General features: G+C 30.8%; 1 protein-coding gene across 1 annotated transcript in view; it reads right to left on the bottom strand.

Moving 5' to 3' along the window:
• Positions 1-12,971, bottom strand: part of LOC107450173 (cytochrome P450 4C1-like) — a 31,126-nt gene that overhangs the window by 6,097 nt on the left and 12,058 nt on the right. The window contains exons 3-8 of the mRNA XM_016065917.3: positions 12,483-12,568; positions 9,458-9,648; positions 7,530-7,599; positions 4,660-4,786; positions 3,327-3,515; positions 534-704 (exon numbers count right to left, since the gene is read on the bottom strand). Coding sequence (XP_015921403.2) covers positions 534-704; positions 3,327-3,515; positions 4,660-4,786; positions 7,530-7,599; positions 9,458-9,648; positions 12,483-12,568 — 834 coding nt within the window. The remainder of the gene's footprint in view (positions 1-533; positions 705-3,326; positions 3,516-4,659; positions 4,787-7,529; positions 7,600-9,457; positions 9,649-12,482; positions 12,569-12,971) is intronic.

Below are 12,971 nucleotides of genomic sequence, written 5' to 3' on the forward strand. Positions count from 1 at the left end.
TTTCCACAGACATACATACTATAATCCTTATGAAGGAAAATTAAAGGTATATCAAATTTGGACAGATCCCCTATTATGTTCAGAGGCAATGCAGATGTTTCTTTCCACATTAAAATAAATCAAACAAAGTTTGAAGAAACAGCTGAGATAACAGATGCCAGAGCAATAACTTTAAAGTAGAAAAAGCTTTTACATTGGATGCCCTTACGTCATATGACAATCAATTTTCAGTGCCCAATCATCTGTAGTTAACACATTACAATATATTTACATGAACCTGAAAAATCAGTCAATGCAAGTCTGCTTTCCATAGTTGAAATTTTCTTTAATAAAGATAATATAAATCTTGCTAAGAAAGATTAAATATCTTGGGCTTTTTGCATTATTTAATTTTTAGAATATAAAATTAGAGAACAGTTCTTCTACCTGGAATTGGTTATCAATTAATTTTTTTGGTGAATTAATTAGTTCCAAATGTTGTTAAACAATTTAAATTATTACAAAAAAAATTTTTTTTTTAAAAACGTACATACCTTTACCACACATTCTAAATATTTCATATCTTTAATATCATCAACATCTACTTCACGATCACTCTCACCAAATATAGAATCCAATTCCTCGTGAACTTTATCCTGAACCCATGGATGTAACCCAATTAAATAAAGTGTCCAACTCATAGCAATAGAAGTTGTATCATGACCCTGAAAAATAATATTTATCCAATTATTTTAAAATCTCCACAAAAAAGTGCGCAAAAATTGAACAAAAAAAAGATTATTTTATTTAATGTTTATTGATAACATTTTATTCCTTCTGACAAATCATGAAAGATGTCGTAAATCTCTTAGAATCAACATTTACTGACTATTAAAGCAAAGAAAATTATGGACCAAGACACTCTGACCATCTATAATGATCATTTGTAACTCTATATATACTCGAAAACGCCATTTCTTGTACCTATATTATGTATTTTTAAAACTCGAGTCAGGCACGCACTCTTAAGCCTAAATTTTGAGTGAAATTTTAAAAATAAAATCATCTCACGAATCTTCATTGCAAACAATCACAGAAACGTTAAAATTGCGTTCGTAAAACAGATTTTTTTTTAATTAAAGGGAACTGGAAGCATTCTTACTAACACTTATTGAAGCTAAGCCTTTCAGTTTTATTCAACAAACTTGTTTTTATTATTTCACATTTTCTGTTAGTAAGCTCGTTAATTGGATCAATTTTCATGAGAAAGTTGTTTATCCTTTCCTACTTTCCTGTTATTCTCGATAACTAAATTTTAGGTTTTCATAATTTATTTTCAACAAGGATTCTAAGCAGTATATAAAAAATTATCGGAATTATAGAGTACTTTGTCGATGTGTATGTAGTAGAAATGGATAAATATATACTAAAAATACATAATCTATAAAATGAATTACAACTAAAACTTTCTTATGAATTACAATAAAACAGAATAACAAGATCGCATAAGGAATTTTATGAACCGTGACCAATAAGCTCGCATACAACTTTCGGAACACATTAAAAGATTATATATTTGTCTCGGTAGTGCCAATTCTATTTAGCAATTCAACCTATTCTATTTCTATTCTGAACATTTAGTATAAGTTATATGGAAGCTATTGTAAGTTTGAATGTTGTACTACTTATAATTTTTTTACCTAAGTGGAATGAAGAAATTTGGAAAAATATGTCATAAATAAATTCATTAAATACGAGCAGAATTTTCAAAGATAAGAAAGCTCTGGTGGTGAAGATATTTTAGTTACTGCACTATCCGATGGTTCAATGAGATGTCCTCAGTCAATGACAGAAAAAAGTCTGGTAGATAAAAAGATCTGTTCAGACAAAAGAGACTGTGAAAAAGGTCAAGAAAGAATACAAGAAACGAATAAAGATCTGCTAGAAAACTAGCCCGAGAGCTCAATATATAGAAGGTATCAATGTTAAACATTTTGAGAAAAGACTTTGGGTGCAGAGCTTTGATAAAAAGCAGAATTAATGGACTTTCAAAGTCTACTAAAATGAAAAAAGGGAGGCGGTGCACAAAATATTTGCCTGACATGCTGAGGATAAGTTCGTCTTTTCAGACGAAAAGGTGGCCGAGCCCCAGGTGGCCGAGCGGTTAGCGTGCCTGACTGCGAAGCCATAGGCTGCGGGTTCGAATCCCGCTCTGGGCATGGATGCTTCTTTCTCTCTTTGTGCTGTCCTCTGTTGTGTGTGTGTATGATGTGTGAATGTGGCCCACCCTATAAACGGGTTTGTGGCAGTGTGGCGTGGGCAATGTTGCTCGCCTCCGTGACTTTGGTTCACAGGTGCCCACTGGGTAACGCGAAATGAGCAACAATTCTGGCATAGTATAGGCAAAGATTCAAAATTCAGTGCCTGCCATTGGATAAAAAAAATTTAAAAAAATTAAAAAAAAATTATTAGTTTTGCAGCAAAGTCTCAACCCCCGAAATGGTAGAAGATGGCCAGTTTCTATTAATAACATCCTTGAGATACAGAATTATGTTTAGCTTTATTAAAATGCTTAGTCTGTGATGGTTTGGGGAGCTATTTGAAGAAAAGGCAAACTCCTCTTAGCTTTTATTGAAACAGGAGAAAAAATCAATGACCAATATAAAATAAAACATAGGTTTTTGAAACAGTTTTACTCCCAAGTGTTCACAGTACATATGGGGTGGAATATTTCTGCTTGGTGGAATATTGCTGTTCCTCCTCATACCGAAAGCGTAGCTCAAGAGTGGAGCAGCAAACATTTAACTGAGTTTTTTTTTCAGAATGGCCCCTAATTCAGCCAATCTAAACCCGTGTAACTATTTTGTGGAATCATATATGCTCTCTCTGCTAAATAATTATAAAATCACAAATTTCAGCAAATTCAAAAATGTAATTCAAAAGAATGAAAAAAATATCAATGGAAGCGTGAGATGTCAAATGTGATGGCTTTGAAAAGACACTTAAGTTCGTTAATAAAGTAAAAAGCAATATTATTCTAAAGCCTTAATTGTAAAGATACTTAAAGATTTTAGATCAAGGGAAATCATTCCGGGTCATAAAAGTCAAGGCCCATAATTTCGTGAAAAACGAGTGAATTACGGTAATGTTGTAACCACTGAGGACAAGCCAGTTTCACATTAGATTCAAGCTGTTGCCAATCGATTTGAAAGCAAATGAGGTCCAAGCCGCCACATGGAATCAAATTCTAGTTCTTCACAATGTCAGTTCCTTGAATCGAGCCATCATGGTTCGATTTATTATTTGTACCCGTAGTCGTGTTTTACAGACCCAATTTCAAAACTTACCTCAAATGTGAAAGTGTCCACTTCCTCTCTTATTTCTGTTTCTGAAATGGAATTGTTTTCAATGTGCTCATCCAGCAGGAGATCCAACAAAGCTCTTTTCTTCCTCTTGTAACTACTCTCATTGCTACCTTGTGAATCCTCAGAAGACATTCTCCTTTCCAGTTTTGCCTGCTTCCTTTCAGAAATCAACTACGCACAAGACAAACCAATAAAAAACTTCCGAAAAGGAATTTTTATTCACATTTAAAAACAGCATGACTCATATTTAAAAAAAAACGAATATTAAAAACAAAACATAACATGATCTGCATTGTAGAAGAATATTTTTTTATATTTAATATAGTGAAGCAATATTATAATTACTAAATACCGCTTATCAATATGTTGTTTGTAGAGAAATATAATTGTTCGCGTCTGAAATTTTGTGTCATCATAAAACATAGGCTGAATTAAGCAATAACAAGGTATAAAACAAAGAGGCTGACTGCAAAATGTAAAAGCATGGAAGCATAATGTATGGAGTTACTGTTTGTTAAATATCATTTATTTAATAAATTTTTATTCAATCAATCTTTATTGATTTTCTTTGTTTTTTTTGTATTTTTTCTTTTTTAAATTTATTTAAGTGACGTTGAATAGCTGACCCAACTTTAAGTTTACGACTATCAATGTTCAACTCAGTAACCTTGTAATCTTGAATCCAACATAGGAAGACAGGAGAACTCCCGGATTGAGCATTGGAACAAACTAGCCTTTTCGGAGAACTTTTTGGTGAGATAAACCTGCATTTGGGAACGTTCCGCAGAGAGAAAAACCATAAAAGCCTCTCACAGTTAGCCCTGTGGAAAGGAGAGTCTAGCCTTCGACCACTGAGGATATTTTACGTCAGCATTGTAATCGGCTCAAGCCGGGAACAGAATTTGTATCTACCAGTCATCGCTGGGAATCGAACCTGGGTGTATTTTCCATCGTCCACTTTGCAATGCCATTAGTGATGTGAGAATGCAAGTTTAGAGTCTTGACATTGCTGGATACGATTCGCCACCCTCTAGACCTTTGGTTTTTTTTTCTTTTAAAAAAAATTGTGAGGCAAAATTATTTTTCGGGAATTCTTTTTCAAAAGTATCTTTCAAAAGTCAGTTAATTAGTTTTAGTGGGTTTCGTACAGCTAAAGCAAATATTTTAAAAGTAAACTATTGTGAAGTTATCAGATTATATATTTAATAAGAGCAACAAATTGTTAGGCTAAAAGTTCTATTTATGAGCAATTGCACTTTTACAAGACGTTTTTTTCTGTAACACTTGAAACATAAACAATTGAATAAATACCTACTTTATCAGTAAATTCATGAACAATAGCACTCGTTTTCAGAAACTGTCTTCCAGAAGGAAAATATGGATAAATGGCTTCTATCCACAACCAAGGTCTTAAAGCTCTTTGAAAAAATAAATTACCTAATCTAAAATGATAAAAATATGTATTTAAACTTGTATTACATACTAAACATTATACATTATTATACCTTACAATATAAAACATTATACTAAAATTTTAATTCCCCAACTTTTATAAAATTTTAATTCCCAACATTTATACCAGTTATCCCGTAAATACCGATCTTAATTTATATTTTCAGAATATTTATCTAAAAGGAAGAACAAAAGTATGAACAATAGAGGAAGCAAATTAACAGTTCAACAGGGTAAATTGTGAGAAATCACAAATAAAGAAGGTGGGAGTAGGAAACACTAAAACCTGTTTTATTGTATATTGAAATTTAAGTGTGATTTCATACACACAATTGGTTTTAAACTAGCCTCTGTTTTCTTTCAAAATTAAGCAGGTTTTGGCGTTTACACTTCCGTCTTCCTCAACTGTGGTTTGTTGTATTTGAGAATCATTTTTGTTTAATTTAACTTCTTGAATACTAATTTACTACCCCTAATTTGCACATTTGCTTGTCTTTCTTTTCATAAGGATTCTAAAAATATATTTTAAGGGTGGTATTTATGGACCATCCTGTTTTTTTCTTAAAAAAATATTATGCTTAATAGGGAATAAAAAGTGTGCATGTTAATTTTAATATTTTCCTATACTGATTATATATTCAGTTAAGCTTAAAATGAAGCTATTATTAAAATTGGAAATCTTTTTATAAATTTCAATCACAATAAAGGGAATAAATTGGCACAAAAGTTTCATTTATTGCACAATTAGGATTTCTAAATACAATATAAAAACAATTTTGAAATTTACATCACATTAAATTAGTTTATAAGAGAATCCTCTAAAGCTAGATTTGTTTTTTGTCAGTGCATCTTTTTAATTAACTGTTCACAGACTTGCAAATTAATAAAACCTATACCCATTCATATTGCAGCTTGCTGGTTATGAAAAAACCTCGCTCTTTAGATGTACTTTCCTGTGATTTTATAGCAAATGTAAAGTAATCATCAATGCTATTTTTGTAAAGCTATGGTGTAGTTTTTAGTTTTCTTCGGCTTGTTTACTTTTGGTTGTAATTTTATAAGGCTCAGAGTAGTAGTATAAAAAAGGCTAAAAAATAACCCTCTAGTGTCCGTTACTGAGTAAAAAAGGGAAAATGAACCGGGAAAATATCAAAACAATTCATGAGTAAACACACAACTTTTGCAAGGTGCTTTATTTTCTTATGACAATTTTTAAAAATTCAGTGATTTTCAAAAATGTTGTACTTTTAGTTGAATTTTATAATATTTACAGCTGTTGCAAGGTATTGAAAGGATGCTGAACATTCTTAAAAAATTCATAAATAATATTTTGATCAGTACACAACTTTTGAGTGGTAATTTGTTTTTATGTGACAATTTTTGAAAATGTGAAAAATTTTCGAAAATTTGCTGTTTTTTAAAAACAAAATTTTTAAGGCTATTGAAGAGAATAAAGATATAGATAAGAAATGTGAAAAATTCTAATCTGATATGAAGACACAACTTTTGGAGGGTATTGCTTTTTCATTATAGAAAACTTTTTCTTTCGCTCCTACTTAAAGCCTATTCAAGCTTTTTTATGCGCTTTAATCTAGTGATAATGGGATGCAAGGAATACTTATTCTCAAACTTACAGCAGATTGAGAAGTACCGTGGTCATAGGTTCTGGTAAAAAGTTGCACGATCTCATATGTCGGGTTTTGGTGGTACGGGTAAATGATAATGCTGACTAAAGTCGACAATGTTTTGCTTCTATTTAGAAATATCAAATGATGCTTTTAAAGTGTTTTTTTTTTGCACGTTGAACCATATGAGATCAATCTCTCGTAACGACAGGACTAGTAGCTTAGAAGTTATAAGGGTCTTATGATAGAGAGTATATTTTCGTATTTGCATCTACTTACGTACACAACTTTTACAACAACATTGCTATCTAAAAAATATCGTATTGTTTCCTACCTATCATTTAAACTAAATTGAATGTGATTAATCCCGTGACAAAAAAAAGGCAAATATTTCCGAAGTTGTGAGCATTTTTATGTGTGCAAAGTAATTTTTTTTACTTGAACTCTTCTGCGCGGTAAATATTGCGGAATCACGACGTTGAATCAATAATTGAATAATCAATTGATAGGATAAATATTTTGGATGCTCTAAGAGTTTATAAAATCATACATATTGTGCAGAAAAAAAGTAAAATCTTTGCAATATGATAAATAGAAGCCATATTCTCTAGTTTCAGTTTTATTGAATATATTGTGTCCTTCCACCCTATATTGCCCATAGCAGAAAAACCTATAATGCCCATAGCAGAACATAATTACTCAATGCTTTCCTTCTTGTTTGCTGGTGTTAATATCTCAGAAAGGAATGGACCAATGTTCTGTTTTTAGTATTACAATTTTGCATTGCTAACTAACATTTTATAATGTTTGGTTCTGTTTTCGAAACATAACATTGATACTTCCAAAAAATAAAATTCATTTATTAAAGTGATTGTTTATTGAATTATGTAACTGCATAAAATAAATAATAAAATAAAAAATTTATGTTTCGCAAAAAAAGAAGTAAAAAACGAATAAACGAATGAGCTACATGACTAAATATTGAAGCCTCTTATAGTATATTAGTATCAAACGTCTACTTTTATTTTGGAATGAATTCAAAATAATACTTAATGGTATTTTTTAAAGGTTAAATTATCACATTACCGCATTAATGAACTATACTTACTCTATTACACCTTTCACATAAGGACTCGTTGATTTCGTTTGAGTATGCATTTCTGCTCCCAATACTGATTCTAGTATAAAAAAATCGATTAAACTTTTCATGATTAATTCTGAAATTGGGTGTACCTGCTATTCTAATTTTAAGATATCGCTCTAAAAAGGCAAAATTACCTTCTTAAGAGAAATTTTTTTTGCTTCATTTTTCTAAGTTTACTAAAAAATTATTAAAGCAATTCAAAATTATGATCCTAAAAATCTCCACATGTAAATCAAAAACAAAAAAGGACTTATAGTGGAAATTAGAAATTTTACTGACTTAGTACCTTGTAGTAGAAAGAATATTTTATAAAACAATTGGACACTTCTGTATGTATGTTACGGTCAATGTGATTAAACGGTTTAATCTGTCAAAATTAGTAATAACTTTTTTTCTGGTCAAAGTAAGGAATAAAAACGAGAAAGAATGACATTGACCTAATTTAATTGGATATTATTGATAATAAACGGTAATGTGATAAATTCTTAAGTCAAAGGAATACCGTAAATATATTCAAATTTATCAAACAGCAATGTATTCTAGCAGGCATCTAATTATTTTTCTTGTTACATTTTAATGGTTGTTTCAGTGATAATATTATACATATACTTAATTTCGCAGTAGACATACGCAACAATATAGAATGCACAAAATTAAAAGGAGAACAATTCAATATATTTTGATTTATTAATTGGATATTTTTAACATGATAATATGCAATCTTGGTAATTCAATTAACTCACCTTCAATGTGCTAAATTATTTGTGTCAGTTATATTTCAAGTAAGGAAATCGGGCACAAATACGCACTTTCTCTGAGCAAGCATTCCCTTTTTTTAAGACAGATTTTTCTTGACTATGAAAATATGGGGGTAACTGCAATTTTGAAAATATTGCTCCAATAAATTGAGGCAAGAGAATTGTATAAAAGATTTAGCTCCTTAATATTACCGTAACTTTATTGCGTTATTTTTACTGTTATACTGTAACCGTTTAAGATGCTTGCTTAAATTATTTTGTAACCATTTTAAAATCGTTTTTCCAAAGAAAATTTTACGTTGAAAATACATTGCTACAATTATTTATTATTCATTTTAATATTAGTCGAAAAAATTTGAATTATGAGGTAAATAAATGTTCACATCCCTTCTTAACTGTGTAAATTTAAAAAACAAAATCCAAAATGAGCGGAATCAGTGAAATAGTTTGAAGCAATGAAACTTTAAAAAAAAGCAAGTTTTCTGAACTATTGGGCATAAAAAAAGTAAAACTATTATTTAGTAGAACAAATTTTTGAATACTCTTCTGCCTTAACTATTTGCGCTGCAAATAGCTCCTTTATCTTGATATAAAATTACGTAGGATTGAAATCAAATCGTAGAAAACGGGACATGTGGTTATTCTGATCAAGTACATCTTTGTGTCAGGTTTCATAACTTAAAAAATAATTTCCCAAATATTTTCTGCATATTTAATGTAAGTCGCTCGAATCATGAACTTTGCATCCTTCACTGTAAAAGTTTCTTTGCAAAATTACGGTAAAAGCATTGGCATTTAACGGGAAAATGCAACTTCCGTAAAATGTATTTTATCGTTAAATCCATTTTACCTTAAATTTTACAGTAATATTTATTTATTTACAGCCATTCATTGATTTTACAGTAAATACTACTACAAACATGACGGCATATTAGATGTTTCTTGTTCTGTAAAATTTTAAAATAAAATGGATTTTACAATAAAAAGTATTGACACCCAGAGTGCCGATACCTTTTACCGTGATTTCATCTGGAAACTGTGTAGTACGTGAAATTTTAAAAATCCAACATTAGATTTAAAGTTACTTAAGTATGCTATTTTTTTTTATTTTGAGCTGTGTGCATCAATACTTACCGCATATAATATCCAAACCACATCGTGTAACAATAGGAAGTATGTCAACATACTTTTCTTTCGAATGTTTGTCTAAAATGTTGACTAATATCTTTGACTGCTTGTTAAAAACATATTGGAAATCTTTCAAAATATTGAAATGAAATGCTGGTGTGAGTAGCTTCCTCCTATGCCTCCATTTTTCGTCATAACTTAAGATACAAAGAATGATTAAAAAAGAAATTGTGTTAGTAATAATATTATGTACAAATATTGATATGCTAGGTAATTCAAGGATTTTAATCAATTGGCAATTTTATCTCTATATTAGAAAAAGTTATTGCCACCATCATTACCTCCATAATAACAAGCATTTTTACGAGTACCAAGCGCGCTTCTCCTTTTCATAGCTCAAACACTGTCAGATTAAACAGCATGAAATATTGCGTGATTCTTGTGAAATATTTTAGGAATTATTTGATATCAAAATGATACGGTCATTAGTTATTGAGTTGCTTTATATCTAAGTTGAAATCTTATTTTTCTTTTGCGCTACGTTCAGTATATGTAAATCATCTGCAGAGAATTATAATTTTTTCCTGCTACTGATATTCTTATGTCTGAAACTATGCAAAACATATCAGTCTGTTTAAATCTTGAGCTTGTCTTAAAATAACTAGATACTAACAGACAAATAAAATATTTTTAAAGAAATCAGTTTCTGATAAATAAAAATCAGTTCTGAAGTTAAAAAAATAATAAAAGATAGCCTGCCTCAAAAGTTTAAGAAGAGGAGCTAATATGAAACCATTCAGCAGTCCTAAAATAATCTTATTTGGATATTCTTATTCTTTTAAAATTATTCTTAAAAATATCGAAGCTATGTTATTCCACTGAATTAATTAGCTTCTTATCTGTTTCTGTGGGGAAAGCATACCAAGAATACCATGAAGGTATACCTGTGGGGAAAGAATACCATACCAATCGACTGTTCGAGTTCTTCGACGGGGTGGCCGGGTTAGCCTGGTCGGTCAGGGCTCATGTCTGAGAGTTCGTGGGTTCGAGCCCCGCCGGTCGTAGACTCCCTGCGTAGTAAATGGTGTCTGATACACGTTAAATCTGTCGAGTCGCAAATGTTCTCATAACAAATCAATACCTCTGGGGGTACAGGATATGAGATTGATCGTTCTCTGATTCAGGTCAAAATTACGATCTGTGGATGAATGATTGGATGTATGAATGGGTCCTCCCTATAAGCGGGTGTGACATATGGTTGTGGCATAAGTCGCATTCTCGGCCATAGATGGCGCCACTAGAAAACAAGAACAACAATCGTACCCCTCTGCCTTCAGAGGCATACGAGGGAGAGATGGAGAGAGTTCTTCGGCGGTTTTATTCTTTATAATTTCCATATATTTGGTGAGTTAAAATGTCTGAAACTTTCTCAATTAGATTTAGTTCTGGGCTCAGGGCAGATGAATTTAGTACCTGGACATTCTGTTGAAAAGTCAATTTATTTGAAATGTAAAGTATTGTCTTGCTGTAATATACAATCAGCTCCTACCTGGAGGTCATGAAAAGAGAGCTAATGTTGCCTAAATATATCTTGATGCGTTTTAAATGTTTGTCTCTTCTTAATGAAATTCAGTATGCCTGCCCATTAAATCCGAATGCTCCCCAAACTATTAGAGATTTTCCTCCTTTCTGCCGGCAGAAGAAATTCTTTAGCTCTTTTCAGAGGTTATGTTGAATATAAGTTTTAGCCGTCAGGACCATCTAAGTTCCATTTTTCTCTCACTATTGAATAGTACAAATAACTATTTTTTACCATACTACATGTGATTTTTTGTCCAGTTTGTTCTTGCAAGTTTATAATGTCGTTTAAGACAAAAATTTTTGAATGTTTGCATTCCCGAATACGTCAATGCATAATGTCCTTAGACACTGCTACACCGACGGTGGTGTTTCTAATCGACGAATTAACATATTTTGCCTTTACATTAATCTCCAAATCGGACGCAATCATCAATATCCGGTGAATTTGGGCGAAATCATCTTATTTCTTCAACACTTGATTACCTCCCATTGATCTATTTAAAATGCTAAAAATTTCAAAAACACTCTTTTCTTCGGGTTTTAACTAAATTTTCATAATTTCATTCGTTCATAACTTTTTTTTTTGTTGAATTTCGCCGTTTTTTGAATTTTAAACATTGGAACTCTGGATTAGAAATTACCTACCTGTGAGTTAATGCTATGCAAGAAATACGTCAGTTCATCTTACTGATCCCGCATTTACTAAGAAATTCCCAAATTGCTTAAACTTTTAAAATAGTTATTTTAAGCGAAATTTTTAAAGATCACAATATTAATAAAATAAATTTTATTTAACGATTATTTCTTGATAAAACTTCATATGGGTTATAATTTTAGAATATTCCCGTAATTGCACTTACATTTTTTTAATTCAAAGTATCAGCAAATTTCGCTGTTTGCTTAAATTTTTTGAGCTTAAATTTTTGGTCATGTGCTTAAATTGTGTGCTCCCAACACATCAAATGAAAAACCTGTAGCCTTCCAATAACAGTTTTATTGGAAATTATCCAACCTAGCTATAGTTCGAATTTTTAATCGATTGATTAGCATCTGTTCCTCTGTTTGATGTTTGAAAGATCATTGTTCCTAAAGGTAAATCAATACTGTAACGAGGAGAAAAATGAAGCTTGTTGCTTTTTCAAGAACATTGTAAAGAGCTGGTATGTCAGGGCCATACAAATAACTGTCTCAATTTCAGCAAAATTGTATCAACCAAAGTGGTAATTGTGTAAAAGTGAAGATAAATATTTATTTTGGTAAATGATATAAATGTAATAAAAGTAAACAAATTTATGAAATTAATACTTAACCTTATAATTTTAATATCTTTATATGTATGACTATAATTTCTTTTTGGGAATTTTACAGAAATTTAAAATTTGCTTGTAATTCGTAATGAACAAAATACTTATTATTTACCCAAGTTATATCAAACAGGATTAGCACTCACCTTGTTAATAAACCTAATCCTAACCAAGGATGAAGGAAGTTGTAAACCCAGCTTTTTTTAATTTCGTTGTTATGATTCAAAACTGCCTAATAAAATATTAACTTTTCAATAAAGTATTATGTATAACACGTTAATATCATGTAAATAAAATAACATATTTTTAGAATGTTTATGATGTCAGAAACCAAGTTTTCTAGATAGTAAGAAACGACAACTTAATATAGTTTTTTACATATAAAATAAAATTTATGGGTGGTTTTTTTCTCTCTTTGACACGTTATGCATTAAACGCGCTATATATATTAAGGATAATAATTTCTAAACCTTGTGTTGGAGATTGTAATAAGCTCACTGGACAAAAAATTAGTAACCCAAGTGTGCAAGCACCGATGAATCGTTAGATTTCGTTAAATAACGCAGTGGTTAAATGACGTGTTGAACTGACTGCGCTCTGCCTCAACGTGATCTAAGGCAAGTAGCCATCAGTGA

This window comes from Parasteatoda tepidariorum, chromosome 3 (assembly GCF_043381705.1).
Source record: "Parasteatoda tepidariorum isolate YZ-2023 chromosome 3, CAS_Ptep_4.0, whole genome shotgun sequence".
Lineage (NCBI taxonomy): Eukaryota > Metazoa > Arthropoda > Arachnida > Araneae > Theridiidae > Parasteatoda > Parasteatoda tepidariorum.